At 40.2% G+C, this 13,426-nt stretch overlaps 1 protein-coding gene across 2 annotated transcripts; it reads right to left on the reverse strand.

Moving 5' to 3' along the window:
* Window positions 1–762: 762 nt before the first annotated feature.
* On the reverse strand, window positions 763–13,216 carry glb1 (galactosidase, beta 1). 2 transcript variants are annotated; one of them, XM_036137031.1, is made up of 17 exons: window positions 13,198–13,216; window positions 12,915–13,062; window positions 12,305–12,474; window positions 10,475–10,625; window positions 8,692–8,752; window positions 8,504–8,598; window positions 7,462–7,642; window positions 7,186–7,244; window positions 6,972–7,093; window positions 5,757–5,797; window positions 5,565–5,677; window positions 5,399–5,473; window positions 5,171–5,260; window positions 4,940–5,053; window positions 3,366–3,497; window positions 1,964–2,203; window positions 1,150–1,404 (listed from the first exon to the last, which is right to left on the reverse strand). In XM_036137031.1, exons 2-17 carry the CDS (start codon window positions 12,972–12,974, stop codon window positions 1,150–1,152), a joined length of 1,959 nt encoding a protein of 652 aa, XP_035992924.1. In that variant the 5' UTR covers window positions 12,975–13,062; window positions 13,198–13,216. The 2 variants fall into 2 exon arrangements, with proteins under 2 accessions (XP_012737670.2, XP_035992924.1); XM_012882216.3 differs by lacking the exon at window positions 13,198–13,216 and having other exon boundaries at window positions 763–1,404; window positions 12,915–12,974.
* Window positions 13,217–13,426: the final 210 nt, after the last annotated feature.

Consider the following 13,426-nt stretch of genomic DNA (forward strand, 5'->3'; position numbering starts at 1 on the left):
TTTCAAGACCATGATTTTTATGCAGGAAAATGCTCCTTCGCCTGCTTCGAAGTACTCCACTGTGTGGCTAGCCAGTAGAGGCCTTAAAGATGAGAGAATAATGGCATGGGCCCCTTCCTCACCTGACCTAATCATTTTGAGAACGTGTGGGTCCTTCTTAAATGGGAGATGTACGGTGAAGGAAAACAGTCCACCTCTCTGAACAGTCAAGAAACCAACTCCATTAATGGAAGGCTGCTAACTGTTTTTGAAAAGAAGGGTGGCTACAATCATTTATTTTTGGAAATGTCAGAAATGTTCATTTGTAAATTTTGAGCCATTTATTCTTCTCACTTTAATGGATGAAAATAAACAAGTGAGATTAAAGCTAAATAAAAGGTTTTTTATAATAAAATAATTACTTTATAATAATTCTGCACACTAATACTGTAGTTACCCAATAATTGTGCACACACAGATGTTCTCCTAAGAAAGCCAAAATCTCACTTTTACTTTCTTAAATATTCAGGTTTGAGATTTATTTACATTTTAGATTGACCAAGAGCACTGTAGTGGTTCAGAAATAAAATTGATCCCCCAAACTACAACTTGCCTAATAATTGTGCACACCTTGTACAATGATACACACATCCCTTTCCTGCAGAAAATCTGAATAATTTGTTTCAAATATTGAATACTCATTTTTTAATCAAGCAGGCAAAATAAAATCCCAATATAATTTTTTTTAATCATTTCTTTTTTATTTATTTTTTTATATTTTGGCTTAAATACTTTTAACTTGACAATCTTGGCCAAAGTGAAATTTTGAACACCCCACAGCTGTTTTTAATGATAGGATTACTCATCTGAACCTGTATTTCCCTGATGTGGTTTTCATACAAAAAAAAAAAAAAATGAAATGCTCCCTGAAATATGAAACACCACAGCTTCCATTGCTTATAATCCCCATCAGAAGAGGAGCTTCCAGAAACATGTTAGAATAAGATGGTGCCAACACTTTTATAAAAACAGAATCAGAAAATAAATTGACATTCATGTAACACAGATTGGTGGGGGGGGGGGGCAAATGCTAATCCATTTCACAAAACAACAGTTGATTTGAGGCTCATGCGTTGAGTCCTGCGGTGCAAACTGAGAGATCCCGTATCCTCACAGCAAATCCTCTTTAGTGAACAGTTTCTGGTGCGGTTGGTGCTCAGAGAAGACTGTTGTATTGAGGATCGGGGTGGCTGTAAACTCAACAGTGCATCTCTGGGAGCTGCATGGATCTGCTTCCAGCTCCAGAACGGTCACATTGTTGGGTGCTGCTGTGCTCAGGATGCTGGCAGGAACAAAAAGTGTCACCTGGGGGCCTCGAGCGGGCCAATAACGGCCTACATTAAACCCGTTAATCCAGATCTGCCCCTAAAAAAAAAAAGAACAAATAATATGTAATTCATTTGTCTGTACTTTAGTCAAAGGTGATCAGCAGAAAATTAAGTCTTCTGAGGAGATAAACACTAAATATCTCAAAGCATGATTAGACACATACAGTACACACATCCAGAGAAGGGCTGGGACAACTCACGTTCTTACCGCTTAATTTAGAAAATGGGAAATCAGTTACATTTTACAATTTGAATATCAAAATATGTGTAATTGACAAAGCCTAAAATAATGCAAAAGACCTCAAATGAGTGAATGACTTAATCAGACTAAATTCTTTAACCTTAACATTTATCACAGAACATTATTTTTGCTTTCCTCAAACATGAAGACTTTAGATTGCTTTAATTAAACCAATACACCAAAAACAGACAATAATAAATCCAACTTTCTGAATATTAACCCTAATATCTTTGTTGCTATTCATCATTTTTGCTTTCACAGTACATGTACAGAACTTTTTCTTTGGCTTTTTGTCGCCTGAATAACATAAGCGGTACACGGCTTACGGCTAAATGCCTATTTTAGGGTCAGTCACCTTCTTCCAGCCTGGCAGCTTGATGTAAGTGTCTTGAGGGAGGTCAGGAATCCCGTCGGGGATGATGAAGGTCCCCTTATAGAAGGCTGGAGATGACAGAGCCGCAGGCTGACCTGGAGCTACCCTGGCGGGAGGTTTTTCTCCAAGGAGGCCCTGTCTGACTGCCTCGTCGATGTTGAGACTGTACATGGTCCAGCCAGTGAGGGAGACTTGTCCCAGGGTAAGATTGGTGACCAAGCCCTTTGATGAGAAAACAGCAAATTGAAAAGAATTAGCACATTTCTAAACCATTTTAAATGTCTTCTATTGAAATGTCCCAATGTGATCTTGGACTTTAACTCAGGGGGCCTAATCAAGGCTTTTTGTCAATAATGTGCAGCAGATTTCCTGAAGAAATTCAAGTCCCGACAACTGTGTCAGTGACTTGATTTGATGCTTTTCTAGTGCAGAGTTAAAAAAATAACAAAAAAACATGTACAATTGGCTGTGCAGATGCTGTTGATATAATGAATCTGAGTTAAAAGGAGTTGCTGGAAAGGAGACCTAAGCGAGTAGGTGGGTTTATGTGGCTGCAGCAGCTTGGGGATGGGGGTAGGTATAGATTTAAGAGATTTAAAAGCTAACAAGAACTACTTTAAAAAGGATCCTGTAAATTTAGTACAGGTAGCCAGTGAAGGGATGTTAAAACGGGGGCGATGTGCTCATACTTTCTTGTTTCAGCTAAAAGTCACGCTGCAGTGTTTTGCACAACCTGCAGGCGCCTAATGGATGCATATTAGCTTTCCTAACGGAGTTAAGTTCGCGCTGGAGCAGCATATGGAGTCTGCCCTGCAGAAACTACTGCAGGGAAAACTTGTCTGTCATTGTCAAAAAGAAAAAGATACAACAGACTGAAGCATGTGAAACTTTCCTTGTGTGTGAATTAAGTTACAATACCAATGTAGACTATGCATTACTATGCATTACATGAAATATAGCTATTTTACTGCATATGCCAGGGTTGCCAAATGTCCCTTAAAAATAGCAAGGAATCCATATTTAGAAACAAAAAAATGTGTCTAATCAAATTAAGGTTTGAGTCAAATGTTTACAAAATCGTTTCATATGCAGAAGAAAAAGCAACAAAAAGTTTCAAAAAGAAGCGCCCCTTATGTATTCTTCAAGGAGTTGGCAACCCTATGCACAGCACTGACTAGTGAAGTATCCCGACACGACTCAATATCGGCAAATGGCAAATCTTAAAAGGATTTGTATCGATATCATAGACAAAGAAACCTGATCGGGACATACAAGGTTTTCAGGAAGTTGAACTCAAATATAGATATAAGTCAGTTGATGGCTAAAGACTTAACCATCAAAAAGACTAAAAGATAAAAAAGACTAACTGTAATAAAAAAAAGACCTTAAAGTCATTGATTTCTCTTCCATAGTTGATTCGGCCCATGTTCTCCACCAGTATGTCCACCTGACTTCCAGCCTTCCCCGTCACGTTCACACTCAGGACCTTGTTCCTTTCCAGAATCCCTACCGCCACCTTGGGAATAAGAACATCAATCACAAACAAAATTGAATATTTTATTCACACTTTCTGTCCTAAAGTCCAGTTTAGGTAGACTAAACCAGCTGGTCAATTGTTTATTAGTTTAGATTATTCATTCATTCAATATTTGTTATAGATTTTATTAATGTACTCAATATAACAGGTAAAATGAGCTGACATCACTAACTTTCTGTACTTGCTTATTTACTGATGATTTAGGATTTTTGATAATCAAGAGTTTTGTGCGGTTTGTTGGAGCTCATTATCTACTTCTTAAACAGAAGAGAAAACTTCCATCTTTCTTTGTGCCTTTAGTCAAGAGAGAAACGCTAGGTTAGAGCGTTGTGGAGACTTATTTGAGCTACATGTCTGGCTTAAAGTGTCCAGTCTGCGAATAGGTAGAGCATCCTTCTATGTGTAGCACCACCCAACAATCGGTCAGTGTTTGCTTTGAAAACAGCCAAATTATTTTTAGCAAAATGTGTCTGCCCACTCCTTTTAAACTGCAACGCCACTAACAAAAATGCCAATAGTGGCATTGATGAGCATTAACTTTCTGTACCACTACAAAGTGGCGTCACCACTCTCAGCCACTAAGGATGTACATCCTGTGTGGGCATTAAGGGAAGTTACAGTTGAATATACTGGCCAAAGAACGCATGACACTTGAAATATCCGGACAAATATTGCATACAAGCAGTCCTTTGCCAGTGCAATAAATGCTGCACCCAATATTCCCGCGATGAAGGCTTTAATTTGATTTGTGTGTAGCGGAGGTTTCGAGAGTTAGCTTGTGTTTCATTTCTGCCATTACCTATGAAAAAGCCCAGGATTCACAATGAGGACAATGCTCTGTTTCGTGTAATTGCTCGGGGTCTAACAACATTATGACAATCCAGAACTTTCCAAAACTGACATTTTCAGACTTGATTGTCTATAATGAAACTATAAAATCAAAAAAAGTTGACAAAAAATGAGTAGCTGAACGATTTACTGCATATCTGTACGTTGGAGGCCTGTAAGAATCAACAGCTGCAGGGCAATGTAGCTGATTCTACATTATCTGTAGGCCCTTTGATCTGGGTGAAACAATGTTCTGATGTTGGAGCTAAAAATCCCTCTGATTCAGTTATAGTGCCAAAAATCTCTCTGTTCTTGCAACGTATAAAAAAACAAACAAACAAACAAACAAAAAAAAAACAGGTAAGATCAGTGTAAGAGTTCATCCAACACTACAGAATACCAAAGATTTGTTTTTGTTCTACCCAGGACTGGAATGTTGTGCTTTATTTCAAATCAGATGAGTGCAAAGTAAATCAATAAAAAAAAATAAAAAAAAGGTTAGATGTCAACACTTTGAATAGTTTGTTCCAGGTCACGATAAATAAAGATAAAGATAAAGAAAGGAGAATCTGATAATGACTGGTTGGACTCACCCCGTCCACTGACACATAGGCTCTGTCGTGGACCCCGTTCAGAGGTGATGACAGAGGGGTGGGTTGGCTGCAATTAACAGGCAGGGTCGTCCTGTAGAGAACAAAACCAAAGGCCTGGAGAGAAACAAAAAGATACAGAAGATAGGGAGGAAAAAGATTGTATATTAAAAAAAAAATAAAAATAAAAAACAACAGCTGGAATTAGTGTGTTGTGAAATTTCTGGAGGGTACCTGATTCAAGTCGGTGAAAGTCTGAGGGTAGGCGCTTTTAACCGGACCTGAGAACGATAGTGTTTCTGCAGCGTCCAGCACCGTCTGGAGCTGCAGGCGACAAAACAAGCCCGCTTCGTCAGTCATCCTCGGGGAGCTGACTCGTTAAAGTCGACGCTTGTTCGCTGCCGAGCTGGAAGAGATTTTCATGAACTGGAGGCCTGTGACAGGTTCCTCAGAAATGCTTACCTTCTTCATTCTAACGGGACCGTACGCGTACTTTGGCGTCGTTGGTGGAACGGGTCCCTCCGGCACCTTGCTGTACTGCGTTAAGAAGACACAAAAAGGAGTTCCCAAAGACCAGCACACAAGGATGCACCTCCACAAAACCGAGCCTCAGCATTTAGGTTCATACCATTCCGATGACGTCCCTGATGGCGAAGTACTTCTCTGTGAGGTCTCCCGCCTCCGAGAGAGGGGCGTCGTAGTCGTAGCTGGTGGGCTGCGCGCCGTACGGAGAGTTCGCGCCTGAGAGCATTGAAACGCCGCGTCAGTGCCTCAGGAGATGATGCAGGACATACAGGTTTTATTTTCAAAGTGCGCCTACCATTCCAGTAGCCAAAGTTCGAACCGCCTATGAACATGTACCTGCCGGGGAGACATAAAAAAAAAAAAACGTTTGTACTTAAAGGTCCTGATTTAAAAGTGTTGGTAGAGTTATTTAACACTATGAGAACATTTTAGCGGTGCAAAGATAAACCTTCTTCACAGCAACGGACTGAATGCGGACTCAAACCAAGACGATTCTGACGCTGCCTTGATCTGTTTTAAGGTCAGCTCCTTACCCGAAAGCATCTGTGCACCTAAATCCAGGACAGACCCACCGCAGTCTGCAGTTTTGAGAGGATTCCACAAACTCATAAAAAGTGACTAAACGTTGGCTTCAACTTAAATAATTGATACCATGTTACAAATGTGCCAGCTTACATTCAAACCGGACCTTTTTTCGGTTCCTTGTGAGGTCCAGTATGACTGCGTTACACATGCATGGGTGTTTGTTACATGGCGCCCTTGTGACACGTATAAACCAGCATTTTACGGCGGTTTGAGTAACGCATCGTGTGCCGTTAGGGTACTGCTACAGCCGTGTGCTAACCAGAAAAACTGCAGATTGTGAACCCTTTCATTTCAGCTTTAAGTCTTCAGCCCAGGTGCAGAACAGTTTTCTCCCTTTTCCACACTGCACAAGCAGATGCACAGCTGACTGGGAACATTTCCACTGCTGAAAGTCCATAGGCCGGCACCATATCAGGAAAAAATACATATACTTGGAATATGATTGCTGAAAATTGGAAATGATGTTTATGATAATTACAGATGTTTTTTTTTGCCGTTACACAATGTCCCCAACAGTCTGAGATTTAGCGTCTGTGTCTAAAAACGACGAGGCGTGGGAATAGAGGCCAGTTAGAGTCCATCCAAGACACCAAATATATTCCTGATCTACAAAGTGTGAATGCATGAAATCTGACATAAAACGATCCACCAAATACTGGAAGTCCTTTCTGAATGAAATACAATGACATTTTATCAGTCTGTAAAAAGTTTTCAATACTTCTTTTGATCGTCTTTTCCCCCCTATTATTTCATACTTTTAATAAAACATTGGTCGTTTCTTCTGTACACTTGTAAATTCACAGGATAAAGGTCAAGGGTCAAGGGTCAAGGGCTCCATCCATGCTGGACTCACGTCCCTAAACTGAACATTTCCAGTCAGGGGCTGCTTGTCTAAAATGACCTACGGGGGCCTGTGTTCACTCACAGGTTAACATTTGCTTCTACAGCCAGCATCTGGCTGAGGGACTTGGCCACAGCAGCGGATGACACGACAGAGTGACGGGATCCCCAGTGGTCCAGCCAGCCGGTGTAAAACTCAGAGTTCACCTGTGGAAAAAAAAAAAAGCAATTAAAAAAAAAGAAGCTTTGCCAGGTGGGTTACTCTTATGACAGGCGCAAGCGTGGGGAGAGACGCCTACCAAAGGTCCTTGAGGTTCGGCCTGCCGCTGTGCTCCAAAGGCAGCAGTTATATTCGCACCTAGCAGAGGGAGAAGGCACAGAAGAGCAACGTCTTGTGACTTCTGACTAATCTAAAATGTGGCAATGAGTCAGCAGAGACACACAAAACCAGAGACCCAAGTCACGGTGAGCATTCGTGCAAAACTGTCGGGCTCCTTAAATACCTTAAATCTGAAATGTGATGCCTTTTACAGGAAGAGGCTATTCGCTGTGACCTGCAGAGTAGTGAAGCTTACCAGGACCAAAGTCTACGGTGGCGTAGAGGCCTTGGATGGAGCCACATTTGAGGTAATTCACCCCGGCCCCATCTGTGGTGAACAGCACCACCTCGTCTCCCAGGTGGGCTCTGAACAGTGTGGTCAGGTGACGCATGTAGTTGTAGTCACAGGTAAAGTAGCTGCCATACTCATTCTCCACCTGTTGATAAAGGACGCGTGTCAACGCTTGTTCTTATGAGGCTAAATCCCGTTTGGATGTTTGATGTCCGCCTCTCCTCACTAATTGGCAACCTGGTAAATGTGTCAAAATCAGTAAACGTGCATGGTCTTTGCCAACCCTGATGTCTGAGAGAAACAGACCTGACTCATCTCGTATTTACACCTAAAGGAAACAAGAATCTTAGCACTTTCAATAAAAAGGGTCAATAAAAGGTTCAATAGAACAGTTTTCCTTCCTTTTGCATTCTAGCCAATCATGTAGGTCAGTCATTATACCCTACCAACCAATCACAAACACAGACCCAAGAACAAAGAGCTGTCCCCTTCAAAGAATTCAGAGAGCACGCGTTTTATTTTTAGTTTTTAAAAACCTACAGTTTTGGTAAAACTTTTTTTGAATAAAGGGGTTGAGTTTGAATTCAGTGTTTGTGAGTTCTGTATCTAAAAAGCCACAACATAAAATGACCAGGGCTGCACTTAAAATATATGCTTTGAACTTTTTGATAATTATCGGTATCGATCAATATGATTTCTATTTTAATGCTATGCCTTTTTTCTACATTGTCCAGCCCTATTACTGTATATCTGAATGATTTACACTCCCAATCCAGAGTCAAATTTCTCATATGTGTACACATAGTCTGATTTCATTTAAAAAAATAAAGCTGCCTAACGTGGCACGACCCCCCCCCCCCCCCCCTTATTAAATAAACATTCTCAGATGAATTTATTTATTTATTACACACGTTTACCAGGGCCACCAACAAGTTTGAAGCGGGTTGTCTAATGAAAACCATCGGGGTACGAGCCGAGAGAAACGAGTCCGGGCGTCACGGCTCACCTGCACAGTGATGATGGGGCCACCGTTCTGATAGAGGTAAGGCTTCATCATGGGTAACAGCTTCCCCATCCATTTATCTACGGCTGCAATGTAATCTGGAGAACACACAAACCACAGCGTTGTGCTTTCCTGCTGTAGGAAATACTTCCTGCCTTCGCTCCGTCACTCGACGTCCGTTTACCACTTACCCGGGTCAGACGATCGCAGCACAATGTTCTTCTTGTTGAGAAGCCAGGCAGGCAGACCACCCTAGTTGGCAGAGTAAGATAAAAAATTAGAAATGCTAAAAAGAAAAATTTACCCACCGCTTACTAACATTGTAGTTTAATCTAAATTAGAGAGGAGCTGAGTTTGCACCACCTTAGCTATCAATGAACACTGCTCATTATGAGGACATTGGTTTGTAAAGATATTCATACCACTTAGCATTTTTTTCTGTATTTCATCACACTACAACTGTAAACTTCAATCTATTTAACAAGTTTTCATGGGATCCTTCCATCCCTTCTGACCCCATACTTTCACAAAGAACATCAACTTTAACATGTTACAGTCTATAATTAAATACTCCTTTGTGTTGATCTATTACATAAAGTACACAGGACTGGGCGATAAATCACTTTAATCGATTAATTTGAATTTACAATTTACTAAGAAATACCTTTTGGAAAACCGGAACTTTATTTTGCAAATACATTCATTGGGCTTCCATGAAGAGAATAGCAGCAATGCTGAATATGTGTTTAGGCAAATATATTGTCAAATTACTGTAAAGAAGAAAAAAATGTTTGACCATAGGACAAAACACAGGTAATTTATTAATTTACTTTGTTAAAGTTAGTTTGTTACACAACTGAAGGGAAGCCTGTTCTTAGCTCATTGCGTAATACCACCAGCAGCAAACAGTTAGTCATATTATCATTGTTTATAAAGGCCGCCATCTTGTTTTACAAGCATGCTTCACAGCTTGTATTTAGTTGCACCCTGAATTCAGGTCAACTCCCAAACGAAATGCTAGACATAAAAGCAAGTTTAAAATTATTTTTTTTTATTTCTTTTTTTGGAATGAAAAAAAGGGAAAAAAATATCGATTAATGGGATTTGGTAAAATAAAATCTGAGATTTTATTTTTAAGTCATATATCCTAGACCCAAAAGTACATCAACATTTGCGGTTATAATGTGGCAAATTGTTAATAATAATAATGATGATAATAATAATAATAATAATAATAATAATAATAATAATAATAATAATAATAGCTCAAGCAGTATGAATGCTGGCATCACCATACAGAACATGACAGGAAAATTTAATCTGTAGTATAAAAGCATAAATATGCTTGGATGCAATAATGTCACAGGATGGAGCAGGCAGAAAGTTTTACTAGGAAACAAATAGGGGCTAAATAAATGTTTAGAAATGTATTTTCATCCATAAAAATACATGGATGAAAATACATGGGCTAATAACATGGGCTCCTTCAATCATGCCAAGAGCAGCTGCGACTGGAAAAGTTTGTGGCTGACAGAAAAGTGCCAGTCATCGAGGGCCAAAGGTTGCAGGACGCCAGATGATTTAGTACTTTGGATGTTAATTTCAGACGATTACAGGCAATACGAAAAAACAAAGAGCGATTAATAAATCAATTAATAAATAAAATAATAAATAAAAGCGAAGAAAGAAAGACCGAGCCACCAGAAATGAAAGCGGGACCATGACTGTTGACCGTCGTAAACCACAGCAACACACTAAAACTAAACCCAATCAAAGCAGAGCTGAACCCAACGACCGCAGAAACCACATCCCTCCAGTTTTTCAGAGGAATTCTACTTTTTCTTATAAAACGGACATTTGACCCCTATAGCCTCAGTAATCTCATCTAGAGCTATTCAAACAAAACGTCAAGCTGCAGACTGCTCCAAGGGCCGTGCTTCACCACCCATACACACAGAGACTCATGTCGCTCACCATGTCCCACTCGGCGCATATGTACGGCCCTGGGCGAAGGATCACCAACAGGCCCGTGTCCTGAGCCAGCTTCAGGAAATATTCCACATCTCTGTCTCCGCTGAAGTCGTAGCGGCCGGGAGACTCTTCGTGGTAGTTCCAGGGAACGTAGCTGCAAATGGAAGAGCGCGTCAGTGTTCAGCGATTCATTCATTAAGTGTGTTTTTATACTACATAAACGCGAAATGTTGCAGGATTAAAATGAGACAAAATAAGAATAAGAAAAGCTTATTCCAGCACTTAAGAGTGAGACCAATAAGCAGGCAACAAAGCTAAAATGTAGATTTTCATTCTTTTATTAGCAATTATAACTAGATATTTATTGAGAATAGTTAAATTCTTATATTCCAAGGGCTGCTGTTCACCAGATTTGTAATTTAAATTCTGTGTAAACCTAATGAAACACACTCACACAATGAATAACAACTACTTTTTTTAACAATTTGGCTACATTTGGTCTTGCAAGGACACCTTTAATTGGTTCTTTATGCGAAATAGATGCTGCATATTTCCAGTGAGTACTATGTTAGATCAGACATCCTTAGGGCCCAGGTGTCCTGCAGGTTTTGGAAGGGTACAGCTGTCTGAAACGCTTACATTATCTCCTCAGGATGGCTGCAGAAACTTGTTAACCCCCAGTTTATTTAATTTCCGGTTGTGGCAGCAGGAAACATGCAGGACAGTGGACCCTGAAGACCACTTTAATGAATTATGCTTTCACTGACCAAAGTAGTTGTTATCCACGATCAAGCATCTTTATTTTAAACTAAAGAAAGATAAACTAATAGCAACTTTCTATGTGTTAAAAGCCAGTAGTTTTGCATATTTGACCTTGTTCTTATCACAAAACGAGTTTCCTTAGAAACTGATCATAATTTACCTATGCGTTGTGTGCAACTGGCTCAGATAAACGCAGTGTGCAATTTGCAAAAAAAACAGAGGGGGGGATCATTTCCTCGATTAATCACATGTCAATAGGTAACTCGAGATTAATTGCAAATTAATTGTATGTTTTATCCTTTTATTTCTGAAAGTGTAATAGCCTGTTTGGGCATTTTAATATGCAATTTTTCAATAAATGACACTAATAAAATACATGCTTGTACAAAAAATATTTGTATTTTGTTATTTTTCAAGCACTTTTGAGAATTGGAATGAAAACATCCTGGTGCCAAATGTTAAACTCTGGACTATGATGGCTAAATGACTAATCATGACGCCCTGATGTTTACACAATGTGTAAATAAATTTGTAAATAAATACCATGCTGATATATTTTTTTGCCTCTTAAACAAAGATAGACATGGTATTAGGCATTAATAAAAAATTTACATTTCAATAAAGTCATAAGTTTTATTGTTCATTTTTTCACTCTATCACACACACGCATCTAATTCTGAGCTTTCACACCAACAATAACTTCTTTGAAAATTTTTGCTTGCTGTTTATATCCATATTCATAGAGTTTAAGCCTGGAAAAAGGTTTTAAATTTCCAGGTCATTCCAGTCTTACACTTTGCTTGCAGCTGGGCAGGAGCTTAATACCCTGAAAGAGACTGTTTAAGAACTGATTAGTAACTCCAGGTCCTTCGTTTGGCAACGTGATTCAGCCTTAGTTTGTCAAATACAGAGAAAACAAATTAATAAGCATTAAAGTACGGTTTATGGGTTGGGTTTCTGCAATAAACGCCTGATGTATCACACACGGTTCCTGATTTATAACTGGTAAGACAACACACTGTAATTGTGCGCGTGTGTGTGCGTGTGTGTGCGTGTGTGTAGGAGTCATACGTCTGGATGGCGTTCAGTCCTGCCATGTACATCTTCAGCAGCCGGTCCTTCCAGTAGGCCCTGGGGATCCGGCTGTAGTGGATGCTTCCTGATATGTACCGAAACTGCTCCCCATCCTTGCGGAAGCAGTCGTTCTTGTAGTCCACGCTGAACGTTGGAGACGTCCCGAGCTGCAGGGCAAAACACAATCATGTGCCGGCAGAATGCAGACATACACCTGCTGTTTGCTCATAAGGACCCGTGCTTTTATGGCCCTGGGGATGACGCCTCAGGTGACTGTAGGAATGTGGCAGCCAGATACTTGTCAGCTAAAGAAACGTAAAATGTTTTAGTAAAGAAAGCTGTAGTTTTCCAAACCTTGAGAAAAATATCATTATGAAGAGTTAGAATTGAAGATTTAATCATTACAGAGTTCAATCAGGGGCCCCCCTATAAACTGCAAACAACATTTAAATGCATATTTTATTTTGAGATCACGCACTATTTATCTGTTTTCTCTCCTGGGGACCAATATCCCTGCAGTTCCCTCTCTTGTGCCACAGAAGTGCGTGTAAACGTCCAGGTAAGCTAAACAGAAAGTTTAAAGGCTTCAGGTTCAGGTAATACTCACTGAGAGTCCAAACAGCAGCGGCAGCAGGAGGAAGACGCTGTTAAATGTGAGCACAGACATGGTGAGGGGCCCCCACAGCTCCTGCTGTGCTGCTGATATTAAAGCTTCCTAACAGGAGCCCCAAACATCAACACGACCAGGATCCCCCCTGAATGCGCTTCTTCTTCTTCTTCTTTTCTATTATGGCGGGTCGCAATCAACTTTAAGGTGCATACCGCCACCTACTGTACACGAGTGTGTAGCAACTGTATTCTACATCAGTCATATTCTATTTTTTAATCCCTGAATGCGCTTGCTGAGGCGGTTGTTGTCAACGAGCGGCATCACAAGTTGCGGAAGTGAGATCATGTGACCGGGTGGTGTAGCGATGCTTTGTGTTCAGTAGGGGGCGCTAGAGTACAGATCCTGATCAGACTGGAGGAAGCTTTACTGGACCTTTAATCAGACCCATTTATCTGTTTGTGGGTTTGATTTTCAATCCAAATAAAAGTCATTTTAAAAAATATATCGAA

This window comes from Fundulus heteroclitus, chromosome 5 (genome assembly GCF_011125445.2).
Source record: "Fundulus heteroclitus isolate FHET01 chromosome 5, MU-UCD_Fhet_4.1, whole genome shotgun sequence".
Taxonomy (NCBI): Eukaryota; Metazoa; Chordata; class Actinopteri; order Cyprinodontiformes; family Fundulidae; genus Fundulus; species Fundulus heteroclitus.